The sequence below is a fragment of the Accipiter gentilis genome, chromosome 8 (assembly GCF_929443795.1).
Source record: "Accipiter gentilis chromosome 8, bAccGen1.1, whole genome shotgun sequence".
NCBI lineage: Eukaryota > Metazoa > Chordata > Aves > Accipitriformes > Accipitridae > Astur > Astur gentilis.
In genome coordinates this window covers 43,416,306-43,439,086 of record NC_064887.1, presented here as the reverse complement: position 1 = coordinate 43,439,086, position 22,781 = coordinate 43,416,306, and the positions used below count along the sequence as shown (strand labels likewise).

General features: G+C 53.1%; 2 protein-coding genes across 5 annotated transcripts; one reads left to right on the top strand and one right to left on the bottom strand.

The window, feature by feature from the left end:
- Window positions 1-1,990: 1,990 nt before the first annotated feature.
- THOP1 (thimet oligopeptidase 1) lies at window positions 1,991-11,912 on the bottom strand. 2 transcript variants are annotated; one of them, XM_049807544.1, is made up of 13 exons: window positions 11,537-11,912; window positions 10,751-10,954; window positions 9,221-9,369; window positions 8,618-8,725; window positions 7,772-7,874; window positions 7,455-7,615; window positions 7,153-7,288; window positions 6,684-7,050; window positions 6,189-6,390; window positions 5,895-6,081; window positions 5,276-5,404; window positions 4,827-4,963; window positions 1,991-4,692 (listed from the first exon to the last, which is right to left on the bottom strand). In XM_049807544.1, the coding sequence occupies exons 1-13, from the start codon at window positions 11,895-11,897 to the stop codon at window positions 4,534-4,536; spliced, it is 2,403 nt and encodes an 800-aa protein (XP_049663501.1). In that variant the 5' UTR covers window positions 11,898-11,912; the 3' UTR covers window positions 1,991-4,533. The 2 variants fall into 2 exon arrangements, with proteins under 2 accessions (XP_049663501.1, XP_049663500.1); XM_049807543.1 differs by having other exon boundaries at window positions 11,544-11,559.
- A 217-nt stretch (window positions 11,913-12,129) lies between these two features.
- On the top strand, window positions 12,130-22,723 carry SGTA (small glutamine rich tetratricopeptide repeat co-chaperone alpha). Of its 3 annotated transcripts, XM_049807546.1 has the most exons (12): window positions 12,130-12,187; window positions 13,432-13,580; window positions 14,759-14,862; window positions 15,069-15,153; window positions 15,796-15,895; window positions 17,025-17,129; window positions 17,316-17,454; window positions 18,314-18,376; window positions 18,808-18,845; window positions 20,469-20,558; window positions 20,806-20,929; window positions 21,251-22,723. In XM_049807546.1, the coding sequence occupies exons 2-11, from the start codon at window positions 13,481-13,483 to the stop codon at window positions 20,918-20,920; spliced, it is 939 nt and encodes a 312-aa protein (XP_049663503.1). In that variant the 5' UTR covers window positions 12,130-12,187; window positions 13,432-13,480; the 3' UTR covers window positions 20,921-20,929; window positions 21,251-22,723. The 3 variants fall into 3 exon arrangements, with proteins under 3 accessions (XP_049663503.1, XP_049663505.1, XP_049663504.1); XM_049807548.1 differs by lacking the exon at window positions 12,130-12,187 and having other exon boundaries at window positions 12,563-13,580; window positions 21,616-22,723; XM_049807547.1 differs by lacking the exon at window positions 12,130-12,187 and having other exon boundaries at window positions 12,563-13,580; window positions 21,416-22,723.
- The last annotated feature ends 58 nt before the right edge of the window (window positions 22,724-22,781 follow it).

The window sequence follows — 22,781 nt, the reverse complement described above, 5'->3', positions numbered from 1 at the left end:
GATGCGGGCAGCGGGATGCTCTACAAGCGGGGACGGCTCCTGGGAGAGGTAAATCCCCCCAACGCCCCCACAGCGGCCCCGGCCCTGCACCCCCAGCCAGACCCTCACCCCCTCCCCGCTGGGCACCCTGGCAGTGTCACACACTTGCACCCCACGGGACTGCAGGGGGTCCCCGAGGTGTCCCATCCTGAGGGGGACCCACCACGTCCCCTCTGGGGAAGGGGAAACTGAGGCAACTGGGAGATGCTGGGACCGAGCCAGAGCGGAGCAGGTGCCTGGGGCCAGTGCCAGCCACGTCCCCTGGGTTCCTTGACCCTCGGCGAAGGGCACGTAGCCAGGCACCCCCACACCCAGGACCCCCTTCTGCTGCAGCCTCTCACCCCTCGGCTGGCCCCGGGGTGCCGGGGGCTGCTCACTCCTGCGGGATCATCTTTGCAGGGCACCTTCGGGCGCTGCTACCAGCTGACAGAGGTGGCCAGCGGCAGGGTCTACGCTGCAAAGGTCATCCCACGAGTCCGGCTTGCCATGGTGGGCATCGCGGAGAGGGTGAGTCTGGGGGACACACAGAAAGTCCCCAGGGAGGTGGGGGTGATACCCACGGAGATCCCCCAGAGCTCTGCCCTTGACCTTTCTCCCTCCTTCCCGGGTCGCTGGATGGGTTCCCATCCCCGTCTCCCCAAGGGTGCATGCCGTGGGTCCCCACATCCAGAGGGTTCCCTGCAGCGGGGGGCTGCCGGGCTTGTGCCGATGCAGGTGGAGCGGGAGCAGGAGCTGCACGGCCGCCTGTGCCACCGGCACATCGTCCGCCTCCACGGGCACTTCGCCGACAGCAGCCACGTTTACCTGCTGCTGGAGTACTGCAGCCGGCGGGTGAGTGAGCACCAGCACCCCAAAACGGAGCATCCCCATGCCAGGGCTTTGCCAGGCCCCCCGAGCTGGCACCTCGCTCCATCCCCAGTCCCTCGCCGACATCCTGCGGGCCCGGGGGAGGCTGACGGAGCCGGAGGTGCGGTACTACCTGCGGCAGATCATCTCGGGACTGAGATACCTCCACGGACAGGGCATCGTCCACCGGGACCTCAAGCTGAGTGCGTGGGGCAGAGCTGGGGCGGTGGGAGGGTGAACCGCACCGGTCCCGCTTGGTCTCATCTCTCTCTGCAGGCAACTTCTTGGTGACCGAGAAGATGCAGGTGAAGATCGGGGATCTGGGGCTGGCACGGCAGGAGGCACCGGCTGGCTGGCGCTGGGGGTGAGCGAGGCTGTGGTGCTGCCGGGGGGGGCTGCTGCCAGGCTGGGGCTCACCGTGCCCGTCTCCCCAGGGCGCTCTGTGGAACGCCCGGCTACCTGGCCCCAGAGGTTTTGGACCGCAAGGGACATGGGGTGCCCTCGGACATCTGGGCTCTGGGCTGCGCCATGTAAGCGGGGACCTGGAGGGCAGGTGGGGGGGGTGCTCCCAGTCCCACTGAGCAGCTGGACCCCCCCAGGTACATGGCGCTGACAGGCAGCCCCCCGTTTGAGGCGGCTCACCGGCAGGAGCTGTACCGGCGCATCCGAGCGGCTCGGTACCCGCTGCCTCCCCACCTCTCGCCCCACGCCCAGGCCCTCATCGCCCGCTTGCTGGCCCCCGAGCCCGCGGCACGGCCCAGCCTGCAGGACGTGCTGGACCATGGATTCTTCACCCAGGTGCGGGGCTGGCACGGGGGACGCAGCCCACATGGACACGGCAGGGGGATGGGGGGGGGGGTGTGTCATTGCCTCTTGCTCCCCAGGGCTTCACGCCAGACAGACTGCCGCCCCACGCCTGCCGCTCGGTGCCCGTCTTCGTGGGACAGGACCCACTGTGCAGACTGCTGCGGGGGGCTGCCACAGCGCTGGTGAGGGGGTGGCCGTGCCGGGAGTGCTGGGACCCACCACCCTGCCATCCCGGAGGACAGCCATCTTCCCCCTGCAAAAGAGAAGCTTCCTCGGCAGGACCTGAGCCATGCAAACATCCGCTTAGGAAAACCTTTATTAGCGCTAGGAACCGTCTAAAATCCAGTCATTGAAACAAGCAGGATGGGACGTGACCATTACGAACGGCACACACACACCAGTTCGCCCTTAGAAAAGGTTAACAGAAAAACCCAAAAACCAATCAAACCCCAAAGGGACCTCTCTTCCCCACCAGCCTGGGACGGGATGGGGACGAGGAGCTCGGGGGGGAGAAGGTGCAGCTCCAAGGAGCCCGGTTCCCGGCCTTGCTCCTGGGGATCACCCATGCACAGGGAACAGCAGCGCTTGGAGAGGCATCAGGTCCCCCTGCTCTGCCTGGCCGCAGCCTCCGGCAGCACCTCTCACCGCACTGCCAGCAGCAGGGGTTACTGGAGGGAGGAACAGTTATTTGTGGCCTGGGAAGGAGGGAGGAAAGTGCGCGGTTTCCCTGTTGAGCTTCAGTTCTCTCCCTCAAGAGGAGAGGTCTGAAAGAAAATGCTGAAAGCTCAGTAAAACATGACACTTAAAACACCCACAGCATCAACTCGAGAGCGCCCGGCCCTGCGCAGCCGGCACCTGGAATACAGACACTTGCCTATGCCTAAAACAGAGGGTGGGGACAAAGACAAGATGCTCAATGTGGCCCCAGCTAACACTAAGGAGCCACTTCGCTGCTTACGGACCTGTCCACATGTCAGCACAAGAGGGGACCAGCAAGGGAGGGTGTCACCGGTCTTCCCGTGTCACCAGGGGTGTCTGGGGGAGGGAGGTGACGGCAACGACTTTGTCTGCACTTGGGGTGAGCTTTCTTCCAACACCCTCATCAGCGGCTGCAGCGAAGGAAGCCAGAACTGCTCTGGTGATGCAGCCCAGACAAGAGGAGAAGCAAAGGGAACAGCCCAGCTGGGGAGGGAGCCACAGCATGAGACCCTGGGGAGGGATGGCAGCTCCCACACGTAGCCCTGACGAGGGCGGTGGGTGTGAGCACGGCACCCTCTGTGTGCTCAAACCACAGAAGAACTGCAGGGACCAATCCTGCAGCCGTCAAACGGCATCACACAAAGCACCTGAGGCTGGAGGTGGGCTGGGGCACCAGAAAATGAGATCTGCCTTCAGTATCCTGTCACGACAAAATCCCTCGCACTGGTGGGAGCTCGCAGCTCCCCTCTGAGGTCCTCGGCTCCCCTCCGCTACCAAGGAAGCAGCCTACCTTCCACCTGCCCCACACCCTCGCTACTAAAAACCTTTCCCAGCCTGCACGCGATTCCTACGTGAGCAAAACCTGAAATCGGCCTTTGCCCATGGGGTCAGTGCTCTCCTCCAGCAGCTCCAACGCACAGCCCTGCACGCATCAGCAGAGCTGTACTCCAGCCTGCTCGGGCATGGCGGCACTGGGAGGAACGGCACCACAGAGGCGAGCAGAGGGAGGCACGCTGTGCCACGCCATGTGGGCACCAGTTTTAGGGTTCTTGGGGACAGGGGAACAGCTGGGGGGGGGGCAGGTGGCACAGCCCGGCTGCTCCCAAGGCTGGTCAAAGGGCTGGCTGCCATCCCCCAGCTCGGCGCCGCACCCAAAGCCCAGCCGCTCAAGGCCTGGCACAAAGCCCACTTGATATTTTTATCCCCGGTATCCGTGTTGTTTGAAGCTGTCCACTTGTTGTTGCGGTTTTTTTTTTTTCCACAGCCCTCCCCTGTCCCACCCTGGCTTAGAGGTGACAGCAATAACAACACACCCTCTGCTGCTATGACCAGAGCCCAAAAGGCATTGGCTGCCCTAAGATGGCCCTGGGCACGGCATCCCAGCAGTTCCGATACAGCCTGGGGGAAGGTACAACCTCCCGAGGACGTCTGGCAGCACAGGGGGGCCAGGCCACGCTCCCCAGATCCCCTCTTCTGGGAAGAGCTGTACTGGCCCTCTCTGCCCCCCTCCCAGGCCTGCTGCCCCAGCAGGAACGTCTGAGGGGCTCAGGGCAGGATGTTCCAGTAAATGCAATGGTATTTAAGCTCTGGGATCTCCCCATCTTTATTCCACAGCTGCCAGCTGCCCAAAGATGGGAGAGCACAACTTCCAATGAAGCTTCTCAGGCTGATTGTTTCGTGTTCCGAACAGTAAGTCTGCCCCAGGGCACAAAACAAGCCAAGCCCAGTGGGAAGTCTCATTTCTTAAAAAGAAGGGATTTTAAAACAATGATTCAAGTTTGGTAACTCCTCTCAACCTCCTCCCCAGCTATAAATGAGGCCGAAACTCACCCTTGTGCAGCAATCAGGTTCAAAGTTCAGCCAATTTGCGTGGGCTACCAAAAGCCCCAACCCCCTCGGAGGGGGTGACAAAGGCAATTCAACTCCCTCTGCAGAGCTGTCACCGCAGAGCCCTGGACCAGGGCTGAACCCAGCTCCTGAAAGCCCTGGGTGAGCTTGGAGCAGGATCCTGGAGGAACAGCTCCAGGCAGGGGCTGGCCCAGGATGCGTTTGGTGACAGAAGTACCGGGTATTGCTTGGCCTGAGAGGACTGGTGCGTAGACAAAGGAGCTGGCTTTACTCAAAATGGGCTGGAGCAGTTTCTCAGCAGGCTGAAGGCAGCGAGTTGTTCTCCACCTTCAGTCCTTTGCTGGCCAGGAAGGCGTCCTGCTTGGGCTCGCGGCCCAGGAACTTCCTCAACATGTCGGAAGCATCCAGGGAACCGCCAGGATGCAGGATGCAATTCCTGTAATCCATGCCCACCTGTGAGGAGAGAGATGGGGGTATGTGTAGGACACCCACCCTCCCACTGGTGCTGCCATCTCCTACCACCTCTGGCAGGGGAGGCAGCCCCTGCCACATGCCGAGAGCCTGGCGGTGCCGGACGTCCTCCCTACCTTACAGTTCATGATCCCCTCCTGCTTGAAGCGTGTGTGGAACATATCCATGGAGTACACTTCACTCCAGAGGTAGCCGTAATACTGGGCATCGTAGCCTCCAGCCAAGTGGCCAAATGTAGCGGGCATGTTTGTACCTTTGCCGCAAAGGAAGGGAAGGGGCGTTAACGGGAAAGGCTGCTGGAACCGCTCACAGCACGGAAAAACCCCTCTGTGCTGTAAACGTGTCAGAGCAGGCACTGGGTCAGCTTGTTCACCATCCCAGGGGAAACAGGGAAGAACTTTCCAGTTATTTTTGTATGGTTTCAGCCCTGCTTTTCCTGGAGCCAGCAGAAACTGTCCCCACTGAGCCAGCATGAAGCCCCAGCCCTGAAAAGAACCTGCTGAGCCAAGCTTGCAGGCCAGGCCCAGAGAGACAGCGAGAGCTGGACCCCCAAGCCCCTGGGTACCTGGAGTAGCAGGCACGCCCAGCACCTCTTCACACAGCCGGGCAAACACCTCCACGGGGTCGGCCTTCGTCTGGGTGTGCAGCGCCTGGTCCACCTTGGCCAGGACGATCTGACGCAAGTTGAAGAGCCCTGTTCCCAGAAGGAGGAGGCAAACTGAGCTTCCGCCTGCAGGCAGGAGTGTCTCCAAGGCCGGGGCGCAGCAAGGTAGGCTCCCACAGTTCCCCCCACACCTAGTTTCTGACCCACTTCCCCAGACCAGTCGAGCAGCACCCACTCAGGCCTAAGCCGCATCCCCTGCTTGCGGATAAATCCCTGCACCCCCTGGCACCTCTTCTCACTGTGCCACCAACCAGCCTGCTGCACGTCTTGCCACACCACCCTCGCTCTTCCCAGACGAATGGCAGGCAGATGTGGTTCCTTCTCCCCCATCCCCTCGGTTACCACAGAGAGCAAGGCAAAGCCCTTCCTCTACCTCGCCAGGTCACTAAGGGTCCCCTTCCCCTCCCCACACATAGGTGACACCATGGCAAGGCTCTGCCCTCGCTGGGGACAGCACACGGGCCCTCGCTCCCGTCCTGCCCCTCTTCGCTGGCTCTTATGTCCCTCCACAGGGACCCACCTGTGTTTGCCTGCCGGGATTTAATGAGCTTCTCCAGCAGCTCATCAGGGATGGGGCTTCCAGTTTTGTAGTGCCTGGACATACGCAGCAGCGGCTCCTTCTCCCACACCCAGTTCTCTAGCATCTGAGATGGTGCCTCGACAAAGTCCCGCTCCACGTGTGTCCCACTGAACATGGCAAACTCCGCCTAGGAGACACGGCAAGCTCAGTGTGGGGTGTCATTCAACCCTACAGGGGAGCACGACAGGGAAAAGGTTAACAAACCAACCCTTTGCCAGCCCAGCGAGGCCTCACCTGAGAGCACAGCTGGTGCATGACATGCCCAAATTCATGGAAGTACGTCTCCACTTCATCATGCTGCAGCAGGGAAGGTGCATCCGGCGTGGGCTTGGTGAAATTGGCCACCATGGCAGCCACTGAGATCTGCCGGCTGGAGTCCGGCAAGAGGCAGCCCGGCTGCAGGCCAAAGCAGGCTGCGTGTCCGTACTTCCCTTCCCTAGGTCAGGAAGAAGAGGCTGTTACACGGATCCTCCCCCACAGCCAGCCACGAGCCACTGCAGTCCTGCTCAGAGCAGAAGCCCCTGGTGACCCCCTGCTTCTGGGACAGTCCTGCCCGAGTACACACCACTCCCTCCACACAGCCACGCGCCTGGGAGCAGGACAGCCTCTCCTCTTTCCCAGGCGCATGGCAGGCTCTAGTCCTGCTGCCCTAGCCCTCCTCCCGCTCTAGTCCTAGCAGGCTCTAGTCCTGCTGCCCTAGCCCTCCTCCCGCCTTGCCCAAGGCCTCACCGTGGGTACAGGTCCAGGTAGAATTTGCCGATGGTCTCCCCGGAGGAGGTGTCCTTCACTGTGTAGAGCTGGACATCCTCATGCCAGACCGGAGCCTTCTCTTCCAGATGGAAGGTGAGCCCCAGCAGCTCCTGATAAATGGCCAGCAGGCCTGCAGTGACCACCTGCATGGGGAAGTACTCCTTCAGCAGATTCTGGTCCACGCTGTACTTGGTCTCCTCCACCTGGTTCATGTAATAGCGCATGTCCCAGGCATTGATGCGGTTGTCAAACTCCAGGCCACGCTTCTCGCATTCTTTCTTTTTCAGGTCCAGGATCACAGCTCGTTCCTTCTCCCCAAGGGGTTTCAGCTTCTGGGCCAGCTCATCTAGGAAAACCAAGGCAGGCAGGGTTAGTGCCCGGGGCTGAGAGCAGCACACCCGGCCCAGCACATGCCCCTGCTCTGCCCCTCCACAGCCAAGTGCCACACCCAGGAACGTAGCCACTGTCTTGCTGCTTTTAGCCATGTTCATCTCCAGGACAAAGTCCGCATGTGTGTTGAAGCCCAGCAGACTGGCTTTCTGAGCCCGCAAGTCCACCAGCTCCTTGAGGATCAAGCAATTCTCCTGCAAGGTAGAGTCAGACAAAGAGTGAAGTAGGATAAGCAGGCAAGAAAGGAAGGATGAGCCCCAGAGTGGAAAGAAACACAAATCTCAGACAAGACCCCTTCAGTGTCTGGACCTGACCTGGCATCCTGTCTGGCCCTGCTGGCAAGCAGCAAGGCCCACCTACCTCTTTGCACCTGGAGTTGAACATTTCCTCCACCTTCCTCCTCGTTTCGGGCACGTAGCACTTCTTCAGGAGAGGGAAGTAGTGCGGGTATTTCAAGGTGACTTTCAGCTTGCCATCCTCTGTCTTCTCCAGGGAGTTCAGGAAGTCCTCAGGGAGCCCCCCTGAGAAAAGAGCAGACAGGACTGATGGAGAGCCCAGGCCTCTCCAGAAATACCAGCTCTGGGACTGAGAACAGGAATAGGGTCTTGCACCCTGGCCAGAGGAATCCAGGCACTCAGGGTCACACCAGCAGAGAAATACACCCGAGCACTCCATACCTAGTTCCTCCTTCGAGAAGGGCAAGTAGGTGGTGTCTTCGTTGAGGTTCTTGTTGAAGTCTATGCAAAGGACACTCAACTTTTTCTTAATAGCTTTGATTTTCTTTAAAATACAGATGAAGAGAGAAAAATCAGTCCAAAGGGAAAAGTCAAACAGCACCGTTGCCCGTCTCCAGCCAGCAGCCTGCCTGCTGAATTGCCCAGCAGTCTGCACTTGGCTTTTATTCAAACGCAACGCTGCAGAATTAATTGCATGCAGGCACTGAGCTCTCAGCCTAGAACAGGCTCCCTTTGATCACACCTGGTAGGAAAGCAGCCACCTCAGCAAGGTCCCAGCCACCTCCTGCCAGCTCAGGAGCTGCAGGTGTTTAAGCAACAACCTCCTCTACCCTCATTTCATTTCACCTTCTGTTCTATTTTTAATCCAGCTTCCAGCTCCTTCACTGAGCCACTGGCCCAGGATATGAGAGGGAGACCCTGAGCAGCTCAGTACCCCTCAGTCCAGTCTCCCCTAACCCAGCTCCAGGGGGGCACCTTCCCTAACTGCCCCTTTTAATGTGGGGACTGGATGCTACTTCTACTCCTGACCGGCAGAGCACAATCTGGAATTTCAGCTTCTCAGGAGCCCCCCTACTCCCAGTATCGATCCCACTTTGTAAATGTCACCCCCTTCAATGGAAAGGAAAAAGAGGGGCACGGAGACGTTACCCAGTGCACCCAAAGTCACAGGAATTGTGGGCAAGAATCAAGAGTCCGAGCCTCAGCCCTCTGCTCTAACGCTACACTGTCCCATTAGTCCCACAAAGCCTACTCTACGTGTGCTTACTTTAACCTCTGTGATCTCACCTCCTGCGTTTCCTCAGGGAGATGGAGACCGTTTCTTTTACCTAATTTGATCAGCCTCTCTAGATATCTCTTCGCTTCAGGCTTCAGTGAAGCGCTCTCTGCTTTCTCCTGTAAAACAAAACCCATGAGCACAGGGAACTGCAGGATCAGGTGTTGCAGGAAGTTGGTTCCTAGGAGGAGTTGTGGGTTATTGTAATACCAGTGACCCAGAAGTAGATGGAAACACCCCACAAGAAGGCTTTGGTTTGGTGTATTAGTTCTTACCCGATTGGTTTAATCATTTCACCTTTATGCTGTATTACAGCACTTTTCAGGGCACTACCCAGCCCCTTCCCCAGGTGAGGCAGGCTGTGTTTACTAACGCCATTTTACCAAAGGGGTAATTGAGGCCCTGGGAGGGGGCAGAGCCCTCAAACCCCCAACTCCCCAGTTCTCACTAACAGCTGGACCATTCTGCCATGATCACACAGTGATTCAGTTCCAGACCTGACTCAATATCATTCACTTCTAAGTTCTGGGACAAGGAAAAGGATTTGTAATTCTAGGAGGTTTCAGTGCCCTGCTCAGGTGTATCACTGACAAAGCATCCTCCCAAGCACACACCTGGAGCCAGACAATCCTCTGGTACACATCTTGCCTCATGCTCATCTCCACGTCAAACTCCGAGAGCTTCTTATCAGCCTCGGTGCTCGCTGCACGGATGTCTTTGCATGGAGAGACATGCTGGGGGAAGTCCAGCATGTTCCGTCGAACTGGAAAGACAGAAGAGGGATTACGGCGAAGGCAATGGCTTCATGTCCAGAACTGCTTCTGAGTGGGAGTGTACACAGAGAGCCTGTGTTAATCGGGAGCCAGTTTGACAGCCCTGGAGCCTGACCTGCCCGCCCACACAAAGGAAAAGCAAGGCAAGCTGCTGCCATCAGACAAACCCAGAGCTGTCCTCTCTGAGCAGCGCTCAGTCACCCACAGTGCCTGTTCACCCATTCCTTGCTGATGAGCATATCTGTCCACTGATTTCCCACTATAATCCATCATCCTCAGCAAAGTGAGATCCCAACGCCCTTGCCCCAGCTATAGCTGGTATCAACAGTTTCAAGAATCACAGGAATTCTATGCTGTCAGACACACGGGCAGCATCGTTGCGCGACTCCTTTCCTTAGAGGACCAGGCTAAAAGTGGCACACCTTTACTGCAGGCGCTCCTCAAAAGTCACCGCATCCCAGGTGTGCTCTGTCCGGACACACTTCCATTTTAGAAGTGAAAACAGGGAGAACATTCCCTGCCACAATCTCTGCAAAACCTCAAATAATACAACTCCAGTGGGAAGGCACTGCCCTCCAGGCATGAGAGCTCTCCACCCAGCAGAAGGTGAGCAGGCAGCTACTCTCTGTTGCCCAGGGAAAGTGCTGACAGTTCTGCTGAAGTTAACATTACCCCTGCTTAGTAAGGGCTTTTCCTCTTATTTTAGGAAAAAGAAATCAGAGAGAAGAAAGAAGGTTGCAGGCTAGCTTCTGCTTCATACAGACGTGACACCTCGCAACAGAGGCCGTCAGGACAGCTAACAGACGCCAAGAGGCAGAAGGGGGGCTGCATGACTTTGGCACTCTACTGCTGTAAATAATGAGCCAGAGATATATCGAAGCCTGCACCTTTTGCCAGCACGACGCCGTCATGTTACGTTACTTTACACATAATCCCTAGAATTATAGCAGTATTTAAACAAGGCACACAGAGAGACATTTATCCGCTGCCTTAGGGAAAGTTAGAAAAGAGTTGAAGATTTCTTAGATCATCCAAACCACTTCTGCCAATGCACAATTTGTTTCCACTAATGCACCTTGACACATAAAAGCAGGAGACAACCTTGAAAACCTGGCTACTCCTCCTGCAGACCATCCTGCTGCCAAAGCGCCATCCTCGCGTTGGACTCACTCTTCCGTTCCAAATATAATCTATTCTTTGTCTTTATATCTAGCTGTATAAACATCAACTGGAAAAAAAACCCCAACATACTGCTGAGGAAGCCAAGGGAAGAAAAAAGATGACAGTACAGAGCAAAAAAAACCACCAAAAAAGTCTTAGTAACAACATGTTGATCTCCAGAAAGCCAGAACTCCCTCTCGGTGTACGTACCCGTATATTCCACTTCCACATCTGCCAGTGCCTTGAGCGTGTTTTCATAGGACACCTCACCCTGCTCCTGGGCGCCCACCCGGTCATACACAAGCTTGGTCCTCTCCGTGAGCTCTGCAGCCATGTTTTCTATCTGTTCGGCAGTCAGGTCCCATCTTAGCTGATTTGCCAATAGCCTGGGGGACTGGCTATCCACAACGTTACCTGGGGGACGTGGGGAGGAAACCCTCTGTGAGATACAGTCTTACACAGCCTGGAAAGAAAATTCAGCTGCATAGCTAAAGCTCGATAAAAGCACTTAAAGGAGAGGCCCAGCAAACAAACCGCACTGACGGGCAACCGGGCTCCCAAGGCACCAGGGCGCTGGCGGCAATCAGCAGCCGGATTATTTTCCGGGCACTGTTTACCCTCTCAGTCATGACAAGCCTTTCACAGAAACCTGACTCCCTCCCCGCTCGCTCCCTTGGCAAGTGCCTCTGCCCACGGGAGGAGGGGGCGGCTGTCACAGCCCGGGGAACAAGGCTGTCCCCTACCCGGGGCAGGAGCTGTGGGGCAGAGAGATGACAGCGGGGGACAGCAGGAGACCACGGCTGCCCTTGCGGGCGGGCTGCCCCCGGCTCCCTCCTCCTTCCCCCACCCCTCTCTCTTCCACCTCCCCCTTCCCAAGCCGCTCCAGGCCAGCCCCTCACCCTTGCCCTCATTTTCTCCCTCCTCCTCCGTGTGCTCCCACCCCGCCCCAGCCCCCTCGCTGCCCCCCAGGCTCCCCCCCCAACCCTCCGCCGCCACCCGGTACCTGTGGGGGGGGCCATGCCGGGGTTACCGGGAGTCCCCGCTCTGCTGACGAGGCCGGGACAAGACCGCGCCGGCCCCACGCACAGAGCATGTGCCCCAGCCATAGAGACGGGCAAGAGAGAGCGGCCGCGCCGAGGGATTCTGGGACAGTGGAGGACTGGGCCGCTCTCCCCTTCCCTTTCACCCCATCCAGGACGCGGGGAGCGGCCCATCCGCTCGCACAAGGTAAAACCCCATCCCTGCCCCGGCCCCTCAGCCTCGGCGGCTGCGGGAGGAACCCACGGACCCGGGAACGGCAGCGGAGCCCCGCCGGGAGCAGCACCCCGGACCGGGTCTCCCGGCCGCCCGTTCCCATAGCAACGCCGCCTCTCGATGGTTAAAAACTAGGGAGGAGCGACAGCCGCGCTTCCGCCCTCCAACCCCGCCCCCCGAGCGGCCCAGCCTGCACATGCGTTGAGGACTCCGCGCCTGCGTTGTCACCGCCTCCCCCGCCCCGCCCCGGCCATATAAGGGAGGGGCGGGGCCGGTGGTGCCTGTCGGTAGCGCAGGCGCGCCGGGGGGGGCAGTGCGCAGGCGCGGTGGGCGGGGCTTGGCGCATGCGCAGTGCTGAGCCCGCCCCGGCTGAGGAGAGGGTCGGGGCGCCCGGTGAGCGGGGCGGGAGGGGCGGCCGGGCGGGCCCGGGCCCGGCCAGGTCTGGGCCCGCTTCCCCACCGGGAGCCGTCTGCTTCTGGTCCTGGTGGGGATAACGGCCGGGCTGAGGGTCGTGGTGGGGCCTGACGCTTCCCTCGTCCGGGGTCCGGTGTGGGCCGGGCCCGGGGCTGTGGCGGGATGTCTGCAGGCTGCGGGCCCCTTCTCATGTCCGGGAGGGAGAGTCCAGCCGGTGATTCCGTCTTCTCCTCACGGAGTGGGGTTGCCCTGCCGGGAGCAGGGCGGTGGCTCGGGGTCTGCGGCGGCCCTCAGGCCTGCCTCCCTCCCGCCTGCCTGGGGGTACCGGTGGGGGCTTGGGGCAGGGGCCCGGGGGTACAGGAGAGGAGGAGGTACTTCCTCCTCTCTGCCGGTTCCCGGAGCGGGGAGGTGGTCTGGGGGCTCTCTGGCTTCGCTTGTCGCTGGGGCTGGGAGCCCAGCACAGGCAGACACAGCAGCATCTGCCTGCATCTGGGACCGGTGGGATCTCTGGTATATTGTAGTGGGTTGGGGCCGGCTTAGCTCTGCTGGGCTGTCTTTCACAGAGTTTGCATTTAAACAATTTCTCTGTTAAATCAGCCTGAACGGTTTTCTGTCCTACAAAGCCAGCTAAGTGTTCTGGAGAGGCAGAGCACTTCAGTGCAGCTTACAGGACCTGCAGCATCAGCATCTCTGGGAAGCCCTAGCCTTGGGGTGTGCTTATGGGGGTTGCTTTGCTGTGGGTCCTCACTCTTCTTTACCATCAGTAGGCTGGCAAACAGTGCAGAGGATTGGCAGCCCTGAACCCCAGCTCTGCTAACACTGGCAAATTGCTTCAGCCCTTGTTTTTGTTTCAGAATCGAATTATGCTCTGGAAGCAGAAGACTCTGGTTTCTTAGTGATTAAGTCCTCTGTGTTCTGTTTGTCTAGTCCTGGTCAGTCAGAGACATTTTGGTAGCCTAAGTGCCTGCAACACCTTTGATGTATTTCCCTTGGTAGGAGCCTTGTGGGGCAGGACTGTGCTGTGCAGCTCACGCTCAAGAGAGTGAATTGAGGCCCAGAGAATTTATGTAAAGGGGGTTGTGGTTGCAGCAGAGAGTTTAATGAAGGCTCTGGAGGCCTTGGCTGATCCTGAACAACTTCCTTATCCTCCATGTTCGTACTGGCAGAGGGCAGCAGAAAAGCTCTTGGTCTTCTTGTCCATCATATAACTTCTCTCTCTACAGATTTTTTTAGTTACAAGAAGTTGAAACAAACTGCTCACAGCCTCCCAGAATGGCAGACCAGAAGCGCCTTGCCTACTCCATCATCCAGTTTCTACATGACCAACTACAGAATGGGGGTCTGTCTCCAGATGCTCAGGAGAGTTTGGAAGGTTGGTGGTTGCATGCGCTTCCCTGTTCATGCATCTAGGTCTGTCAGCTCAACACTTGGTGAAATTTGGACACTGTTACTCTCCTGCTTCTTTCTTGGCTTGGCTGTTCTTGACATCAAACCTTGCTCAAGATTTGAAATCAGTTTGTCTTCTTGGGGAGCGATGCAGGGCATTAGGGATGCTGATTTCTCATTATCTCTTTCAAAAGCAGATTAGCTTGAGGAAGGGATATACCTGGGATCAAAAGCCTCTCTGACCCTGGGTTTGAGACAAGTTTATCTTAAATGAGGTGGAGTCAGAAGGCTTGTAGTGTAAAATGAGAACTTTGCTGTTGTATGGAAGTGTTTTATGCTTGCAGAGTGCCCTTCCCGTTGTGCTATCAAAATGCTTTTCCACAGCATGCCCTGGAGTATTTATACAGGCTTTTTCAGAGGGCTTCACTGGTAACAAGAGCATGCTGCTGTTAAAAGATCTACTTAAGCAGCTTATGGTTTAGTCTTTGGCTTGTATGTTTGTCCCACTGAAAGAGAGCACAGGCACGTCTGCAGAGTGGTGGGGTACATTCCTAGGCAAGGCACGAATGGAGAGAGAGCAGGAGGAGGGTGTTGGCTGGAAGGAGGGGTTTATTCCTGGTGCTTTTGGACTGTAAAATGTGGCATGAGAGTTCTGTAAAGCTGAGTTCTGTTGTGTCACTGGGGTTCCTCTCCGTGCTGGGAACAGCTTCCTGACCTGGTGCCTGATGAGGGAGGAGGTGGTTGGTTGGTGTCCACACACCTCTGTGTGGCCACAGTGCTTCACAGAGCAGCCACCCTCTAGCAAGTAAAACATGCAGATCTCTCCCTGCTCTGTGCCACCCATAGCTGTGGGAAGGCTAGTAAAGCCCCAGTTTGGTTAACTTCTACTCCCAGTACCTGATCTGGGGTCACCTGAGGGGCTGGGAGTTGTGACTGACTCAATCCAGAAGCTTGATCTCCAGAACTAAGGTTTGCCCAGTTCTGAGGTTTTAGCAAAATTCGAGGATATGGTCCAAATATCAAGTCTGGTGTGTGGAATTGCATGGTTTAGGGTGGTGGGTTTTTTCCTGGTATGTTCAACAGTAAGAAATTCAGGTGCTATGGGAGGAGGCTAAGTCTATAGATGGGGTGGGGAAAGCTAATTACCTGATTCTTCCTGTCCAGTGGCCATCCAGTGCCTGGAGACAGCATTTGGGGTCTCAATGGAAGACCAAGGCCTAGCTGTGTCCCAGAGTCTTCCTGAAATATTTGAAGCTGCTGCAGGAAAGGTGAGCGAGTGCCCTAAAACATGTGCTGAATCTCCATTTAAGCAGCCAAAGCAATGAGCTCTGCTTGATATCTGTGGTGATGCTGCCCCCTTGGAGGCGTGTGGGAGTGAAATGTTTTGGGCTTGACGAGCCAGCGCTTGTGAAGGGGGAGGTGTGGTACATCTCAGTGGGAGTCCTTATCACAGTGTGCTCCCTTTCCTTGTAAGGAGCCTGAACACATCAGAACAAATTCGGAGCCCATCACCCCCTCTGAAGATGACATAGCTGAAGCTGAAAGACTCAAGACTGAAGGTAACCTCCTGTGGAGCTGGTGTATAATGAGGTTTAGGTGGTAATGGGGAGGGAGGCTTAATTCTGGGGAATGCTTGGAATGGGGGGAAAAAAGCAAATGGGATCAGCCCTTCCATTTCTGCTTGTTTCTCTGCTTGTGCTCCAGGAGCGTGTGTAGGTTGGCGTAATTTAGCTGCTACAGAGCCTAGACAGACAGCTGGGTCAGCATTTTCTTTTGCATCCTAAGAAGCCTGTGCTGTGTAGAACAGGGCATCTTTCCTGTTGAGCTCTCCTCTCTGTGTTGCCTTTTCTCTGCCATGCAAGAGAGCATGATTAGTGCTGAAGTACAATGGAGAGCTTTCTCTGAGCCAACACACTGCAGTGCTTTTCAGGATGCAGTGCTGCTTTGGGGAGGCCTCAGGTGTGCCTGAGGTGGGAGGGGAGCTGGTGGGATCAGGCAACCTGGAATTGCCAAGATGCAGGTCCCCTACCTTGCTGCCGAACATGCCTCACGCTTGCAAGCAGTTTGCTTGACCAGCAAAAGCTGCAAATGGTTGGTTGCTCTCTTGTTCTGTTTTCTTAAGTAGAACGTAGATCCAGGCCTGTTACTTTTGTTTATCCCCTTTTTTCACTTGTTAATGAGCCTTTCTGCTATCTTTTTAGGAAATGAACAAATGAAGGCAGAAAATTTTGAAGCTGCTGTGTCTTTCTATGGAAAAGCAATTGAATTAAATCCATCCAATGCTGTGTATTTCTGCAACAGGTACTGATTATCTTTCTCCACCCTTGTACACCTGTGTTTGTTCTTACTACTTAGGTCTAAGACTCTTGAATGATCAAAATCCCTTTTTTGTGATTCTGTAGACTGCTTGTTCTGTTGCTTGCTCTTTGTGTGTTTTGTTTTTTTTAAGCTCATAGTGACACACTTCCCTGTGCCTCCTTGCCAGCTCTGTGCCCTGGCATCTCTAGATAGGATGTGGGTGTGGAAACAAACTCTACTGGGCATTTGAGGAGATATAAGGATGCCAAGAAATACTGTGTGCTTTCATGCAATTAACTCTTAAGTGGCATAGAGACCCCAGGTTTGAGAGGCTGTGTAAATAATAAAACCAAAAGAGTTACATGAGACAAGTTGAAGGCTTGTTATTGAGAATTATATAAGTTGATATGTGTGCAAAATTGGGTATGCAAGCAAATTTCCTATTTTTCAGTTCTAAGCAAAAGTGTCTCAAAGTTAGTGGAAAGACAATTGTTGAATAAAACAGATTTTGAATCAGGATTTGGTTTAGTTATGTGCTTATCGTGAGTACATACGTACAGCCGGCTACATGAATAACTTGTCTGTTCCCATGCTAATGACATGGTGAGGTATTTCTTGGGGCAAGGAACTCCAACTGGTGCTTTAGCTAAGTTTTGCTTTAGCTGCATGAGTGTCAGTCCCATGAGGTTTTGGGCAGGTGCCCCTCAATAAGAGTTGTGAGACTGAGGCTTAAATGAGCGTGCTATGGCTTCAAAACCAGTTTTTCCTCTCATGTGGAGTGTGTGGGGAAATGGATGAAATGGTCATTATGACTAAAAAATCAAGGCATAAGGGAAGCTGAGAGAGATTGTCTGAGCCAGCAAGTGTGATATTGCATGCCTCCCTGGAGCCCAGGTTCCTCTTGGAAAGTCTGTAAGGAGAAGAACCTAGATTTATTTGCAGTAGGAGCAGAATGTGGAGCTGGGTGTTTGGATAGCAGCCTGCTTACCTAGATATAGCCTGGATTTATGTCAAGTTTACACTTGACTTTGCCTTGTACAACAGGAGACTACAGAGAGGGAACAGGGGTGACCTTGATCAGCATTTTCAAGCTGATAAGTCTTTTCTGCACATCTTTCTCTATTCCCTCCAGAGCTGCTGCATACAGTAAACTAGGAAATTATGCTGGAGCAGTGAGAGACTGTGAAAGAGCTATAGGCATTGATCCAAACTACAGCAAAGCTTATGGCAGAATGGGGTAAGTAAGAGCAGGTTTTTTGTGCCAGAATTTCAATCTCAAAACACCTAGTGGCAGTGATGCTATCAGTGGTGTTCTGCCCCGGATTGCTGTGCAAAAATACCTAGTGTTTCACCTCTGTGGGGGGTGGAGGAAGACTGCAAGTGCTTATCTAACTCTGACTTTATTTTATTTCCACTTTAATAGCTTGGCCCTCTCCAGTTTAAACAAACACACAGAAGCTGTTGTTTACTACAAAAAAGCCCTGGAGCTGGATCCAGACAATGACACATACAAATCAAACCTTAAAATAGCTGAACAGAAAATGAAGGAGACTCCTAGTCCAGTAAGTTCTGAAACTAATACTTGTTATATGTGGGTAAGATTAGGAGGCTTCTTCACTGTAAGTGCTAACAGGTGCTGTCTGGCAGAACCCTGATGACCTGGGTTGTGTTTAGAATGCAAATCTTGTATGCAGACAGAGGGGAGATAGTTAATGAGTCCTGCTGTGAACATTTCCACTAAAATCCAGAGAGGGTAACTTCTCTTCACTGCTTGAGCACAGTAACCTTGGGCTTATTTGAAAGAGCTGGAAAACGAGACTGATTAGAAGGGAGTGTTTTGAAACAGCAATTTTGCCTTAAGCACCTTTCTTAATTAAAGTTGCTACTCCTAAAATGCAGCTTTTTTTTTTTTTTTCTAGTGACCTGTTAGCAATACCAAAAGAGCACTTTGGGTGGCTTTTTTTCTTACAAAGTTTATTTTCTTAAGAAACCTGGAGCCAGAAAGCTGGTGACTGCACTGCTGACCTGCTCTGTGCAGGACCATGTTAATTTATCATTTTGAAGGGGATTTTAATTTTCTAAAGACTTCTCCAGTGCAAAGGTGACCAAGTGGATGTGTTTAATTTGGCAATTGTAATGGGTTACAGCTGTATATTGCTACTGTGGCTCAGCTGGTGAGAGAGGTGATCAGCAAGTCATGTAATGCAGACATCTGCCCTTTGACTCCCTTGGTGAGCCTAATCCCCCAAGGCTGTCTGTGACTTGGAGCTTTACAGGAAGGGTATGGGCAGAGCATCTTCCCTTTGTTGTGGTTTAAGGGCTGGATTCTGATAACACTGAGTAAAGTATTAAAGTTCATTGTAATGTGCATCAGGAAGTGAGAGGATGCATCATCTGCGTGCGGTTTCTTTATTCTTACAGACTGGAGGTCCAGGAGGATTTGATTTAGCTGGCTTGCTGAACAACCCTGGCTTCATGAGTATGGTAAATTTGGACACAGATCACAGCCAGGCTGTATAGTCTGCGTCTTGGTCTGTTCAGGATGAAATGTATCAGTACATTGCGTGGGGAGCTCCTGTGTCTCTTAGCAGATTTGTTTTCATTTCATTTCTTGGTTTCAGTGTTGCTGTGTGGAAACTGTGCTTGTATTTCATTAAGGTCAAGTGAAGACCCAGTGACTTATTCAGAGGCTTCTCCTTGCAATATGGTGGATGTGGAAGGGGTGCCTGTTCTGCATTACCAGCCTTGTCTTGTGTGTTGCACTGTTCTTCTCTTGGCTATTTTTGTCCTCTTGATCTGTTTCAAAAGTATTTTTGCCTTCACGTTGTTTGTAGTTGAATGGCACAACATCTACATATCTACCCAGTCATTTCTGATTAAATAGGGTGTCATTTTTTTCTCCCCTCTTTAAATAGGCATCTAACCTAATGAACAATCCACAAGTACAACAGCTGTAAGTTTGATCCCATCTTGTATTTCCTCTTTGAATCGCTCATTTGAGGCTCTGTGTGTGTTTGGCATTTGCAGTAAGTCTGAACCAGTGGGAGCAGGAGGGTGCTTGGGCCAGAAGTATGGAGGGCAGCCTTTAAACCAGTCCAGTTGCCTGAGCTAGCATGTATTTTAAGTACTCTGGACTGTGCTGAAGGGGGAATCTTGGTATAAACATTTGCAGAAGGGAGGCAGGATAGATTGTGGTGCTGGAATAGGGTTTGGGAAGCTTGGGGTCAGTTTGGCTCTGCACAGTGTTTATGTGATCTGGAGACAGGATTTCACAGCTCCATCTCTGTTAGAATGAGAATATTTCCATTCTTTGTGCTACAGGGTTGTGAGGATCAATTCCCAAAGTTTGTGAGATGCTTAGATAATATAGTCATAAAATTAATAAGGCATGTACATCTCTGTTGTGGTTTAACCTCAGCCAGCAACTAGGCACCAAGCAGCTGCTTGCTCACTTTCCCCTGACTTGTGGGATGGGGGAGAGAATTGGGGGGGGGGGGGGAGTAAAACTCCTGGGTTGAGATAAAGGCAGTTTAATAGGATGGGAAGGAAGAAAATAATAATGAAGATAATAATAGAATTGGAGTATACAAAACAAGTGATGCACAATGCAGTTGCTCACAACTTGCTGACTGATGCCCAGTTAGTTCCTGAGTGGCAATCTGCCCCCCCTCACCCAGGCCAACTCCGCCTGGTTTATATACTGGGCATGATGTCACATGGTATGGAATATCCCTTTTTGTCAGTTCAGGTCAGCTGCCCCAGCTGTGTCCCCTTCCAGCTTCTTGTGCCCTTCCAGCCTTCTTGCTGGCCAGGCATGAGAAGCTGAAAAGCCCCTGACTTGGTATAAACACTACTTGGCAACAACTGAAAATGTCAGTGTGTTATCAACATTATTCTACTAAATCCAAAACATAACACTATACCAGCTACTAGAAATTAACTGTATCCCAGCCAAAACCAGGACACTCTCCTGACCATCCTTCTAGAGCACAGGTAGGCAGTGAGTTAGAGACCTTCTGGAGCTCATCCTTTGATTACCATGTGAGATAATTTGGCTAAAGGGCTGAATGTCAGCTGCCACTTCCATTTGCTTCTGCCTGCTCTTTCCGCTGCTGTTGCCAGCTGAGGTTCTGTGCCAGATGCAGCCTGAGGACTTCCAGAGGAAAAGGCTATGTAGACCCAGTGTGTTCTGGGCTGTTCACCATGAGGGAATCAGTGTTGAGGCTGTCCTGTCAATAGATCTGGTTTGATGCAAAGCAAGCAAATAGCTTGTGTGAGGAAGGGCAGTGTTTTAATTAAACATAACACAGGGCTTGCACATAAAAGGGGGAATCTCTGGGAATACGGTAACTGATGCTATTATAAATATTTCTACATATTGTGCAGTTTAAATGTTATAGTAATTCTTCTGTAGTTAATGAACAAAAAGTTGTTGCAGAAGATTCCCTGGCAGATAACTTCAGGATCTGTGTGGGAAAGTGCTTCCATTACACTGATGTTCCCTTCCTAGTGTAAACCAAACAATTTCTCTGTTGTTTTTTTTTTCTGCTCTGAGCAATGACTCTTATTTCCACAGCATGTCTGGGATGATTTCTGGTGGCCACAACACCATGGGAGCAGCAGGCACCAGCCCTTCCACAAACGATCTTGCCAGCCTCATACAAGCGTGAGTAGAGAGCTGGGTGTTTCCCATTGCCTTGGTTAGTAAATGGATTTGGGGTTTTTCTGACCAGAAGTGGAACCTTAATTTAACAGTTGAGAAAGCACTTCACCCAACATTTCAGCCTGCCTCTTTTGGGGATGTGAACTACTTGCTAGAGTTTTGACAATTGGCTGTCAAGAGTTCCCTAGCACCAGACTGTGTTAGAGTGAGTGTGAGTACACTAATAGGACTGTTGCTTGTTCTCCTTCAGGGGCCAGCAGTTCGCTCAGCAGATGCAGCAGCAGAATCCTGAACTAATAGAGCAGCTACGAAGCCAGATTAGGAGTCGAACTCCAAGTGCCAGTAACGAAGATCAGCAGGAATGAGCACTCCAGGTGAGGCTGTAGCTGGGAGTGCTGCTGTACTGTGGCCAGCTGAGTGGGAATTTAAGTATTTGGCTGCAATATTTGTCTTGTGCCTTAATTTAGCAATTTGGTGTGTCTCCCCTCTGTACAGACTGGGTTCTCTGCATCAGTACTGCTAGTACTGTGCCTCAGATGCAAGGCTTAGCCCTGAGGAGTAGTGAATAGGAACTTGCCTCACACATGGTGTGACTGACAAATGAGTTTCATTATCTAGTGTTCATGGTGGTTAAAGGGACGCTTTATTTTCTTAAAGATTGAATTTGCAAATGTCTTGTCTTCCTGTCTCTGCAGCGCAGTCCGTGGGAACTATGTTCTTTGCTTTAAAAACTGGAAGCCATGTGTGTGTTGCCATTTCTTGAGTTGGAAGTGTCCAAGAGGGGGAAAAAAAATAATGGAAAAACAAAATACTTTATATGACCTGCATGCTAAAGACAGATTCACGCTTTCTTTCCCTAGTCTTCGTTCCTGCTCCTCCCCCTCAGCCTTTCCATTAGTCTTTTTTTCTTCTGGAAGATCCAGCAAGCTGAACACAAACCAGCATCAACAGTCTTTCTAAAGAAACTCAGAAAATTAACTACACTATTACATTTCTATGTTATTTGCTACATGGGAATTTTTTAACCCGTTTTTGAAGAACGATGCACTCTTCACTACAGGACGTCTTCACTTTCCTGCCCACGTGCCACTTCAAAGAAGTGTTCAAGTCCTACCTAACCCCCGTCCTGCCGCGTTTAATCTTCCTGCCAGTTACGAGATGGTAGTGTTTGAACACTCTGGAGATCACGGGATCTTCTTGCCTCCAGGAACAGGGTTTCTGTTGATTAGATTGACTGCGTTTCTCATTCAGGTCTGTAGCAACATTGCCAGTGTTGTTAATACACAGGAGTTTGGTGCTCACCTCTCAAAGGTTAGTGTAAATGTGTTGGGGGGGAGGGGGGTTGGGACTGGCCAGGAAGAATGTGCCCATGTGCAACTGCTCCTTTAGTGAGTGTTTCCTGGTACGCTTCTTGGGGTTCTTTCCCAGTCCTGACAAAATTTGTCTAGTGTTTAGTAATTATGGCTATGTTGTTGGAATGATCCAATCTGTGAACTAGTCAGGTGGACAGTAAGAAAGATATGATGTTTTTGGTGTTTTAAAAGGTTTTTTTCTTCTGCTTTTTTAATCTGTCTTTTATGCATGTAAGTAATCAGCCTGGTTGACTGTGCTAATGGTAGGAATAGAGGGCGCCTGAGTAGGGAGCAGAAGGAATAAAAATGCTGCTTGGATAGTCAGAAATCAAGTGCTTGCTGGTTCAACGTGGGGGATCGGTGAGGAGCTGTTATGCCTCGGCATGTAGTGTGTGAGATGAGGGAAAAGCTCCTGTAGCCAATTTGAGTGACCTGCAGCTTTCAGCCCCTCTAGAGTTACCCATGTCCTTCCTTGGGTGAACAGAGGGCTCTGGCCAGCTCCCCTAGAAGTTGCTAGTTGAGGCCAGAGACTCTTATATCGACCTCAGAATTGTTTTTAAAGTAGTTATTCGATTGTGGGGGGGGGGGGGGGGGAAGGCGTGTTCATGGCCTGACTGCTGGGCAAAAAGCATCTGGTCTGAGGGTGGGTAGGTGTGAGATGGAAAACGCCCTTTCAGGAGACCCGGTGGTGTGAGTGAGCAGGTATAATTGAAGATAAATATCAAGGAAAAAAAAATGATTTGTAAATGCTCCATAAAGTAATATGTGGTTAATGTAACTTGTGAAGAATAAAATATTTGGACACTTTCTTTGTTATCCCTCTTGCCCAGGTGACTGAAGAAAGACCCGTGTGCCTGGGGCCAGCTCGGGCACA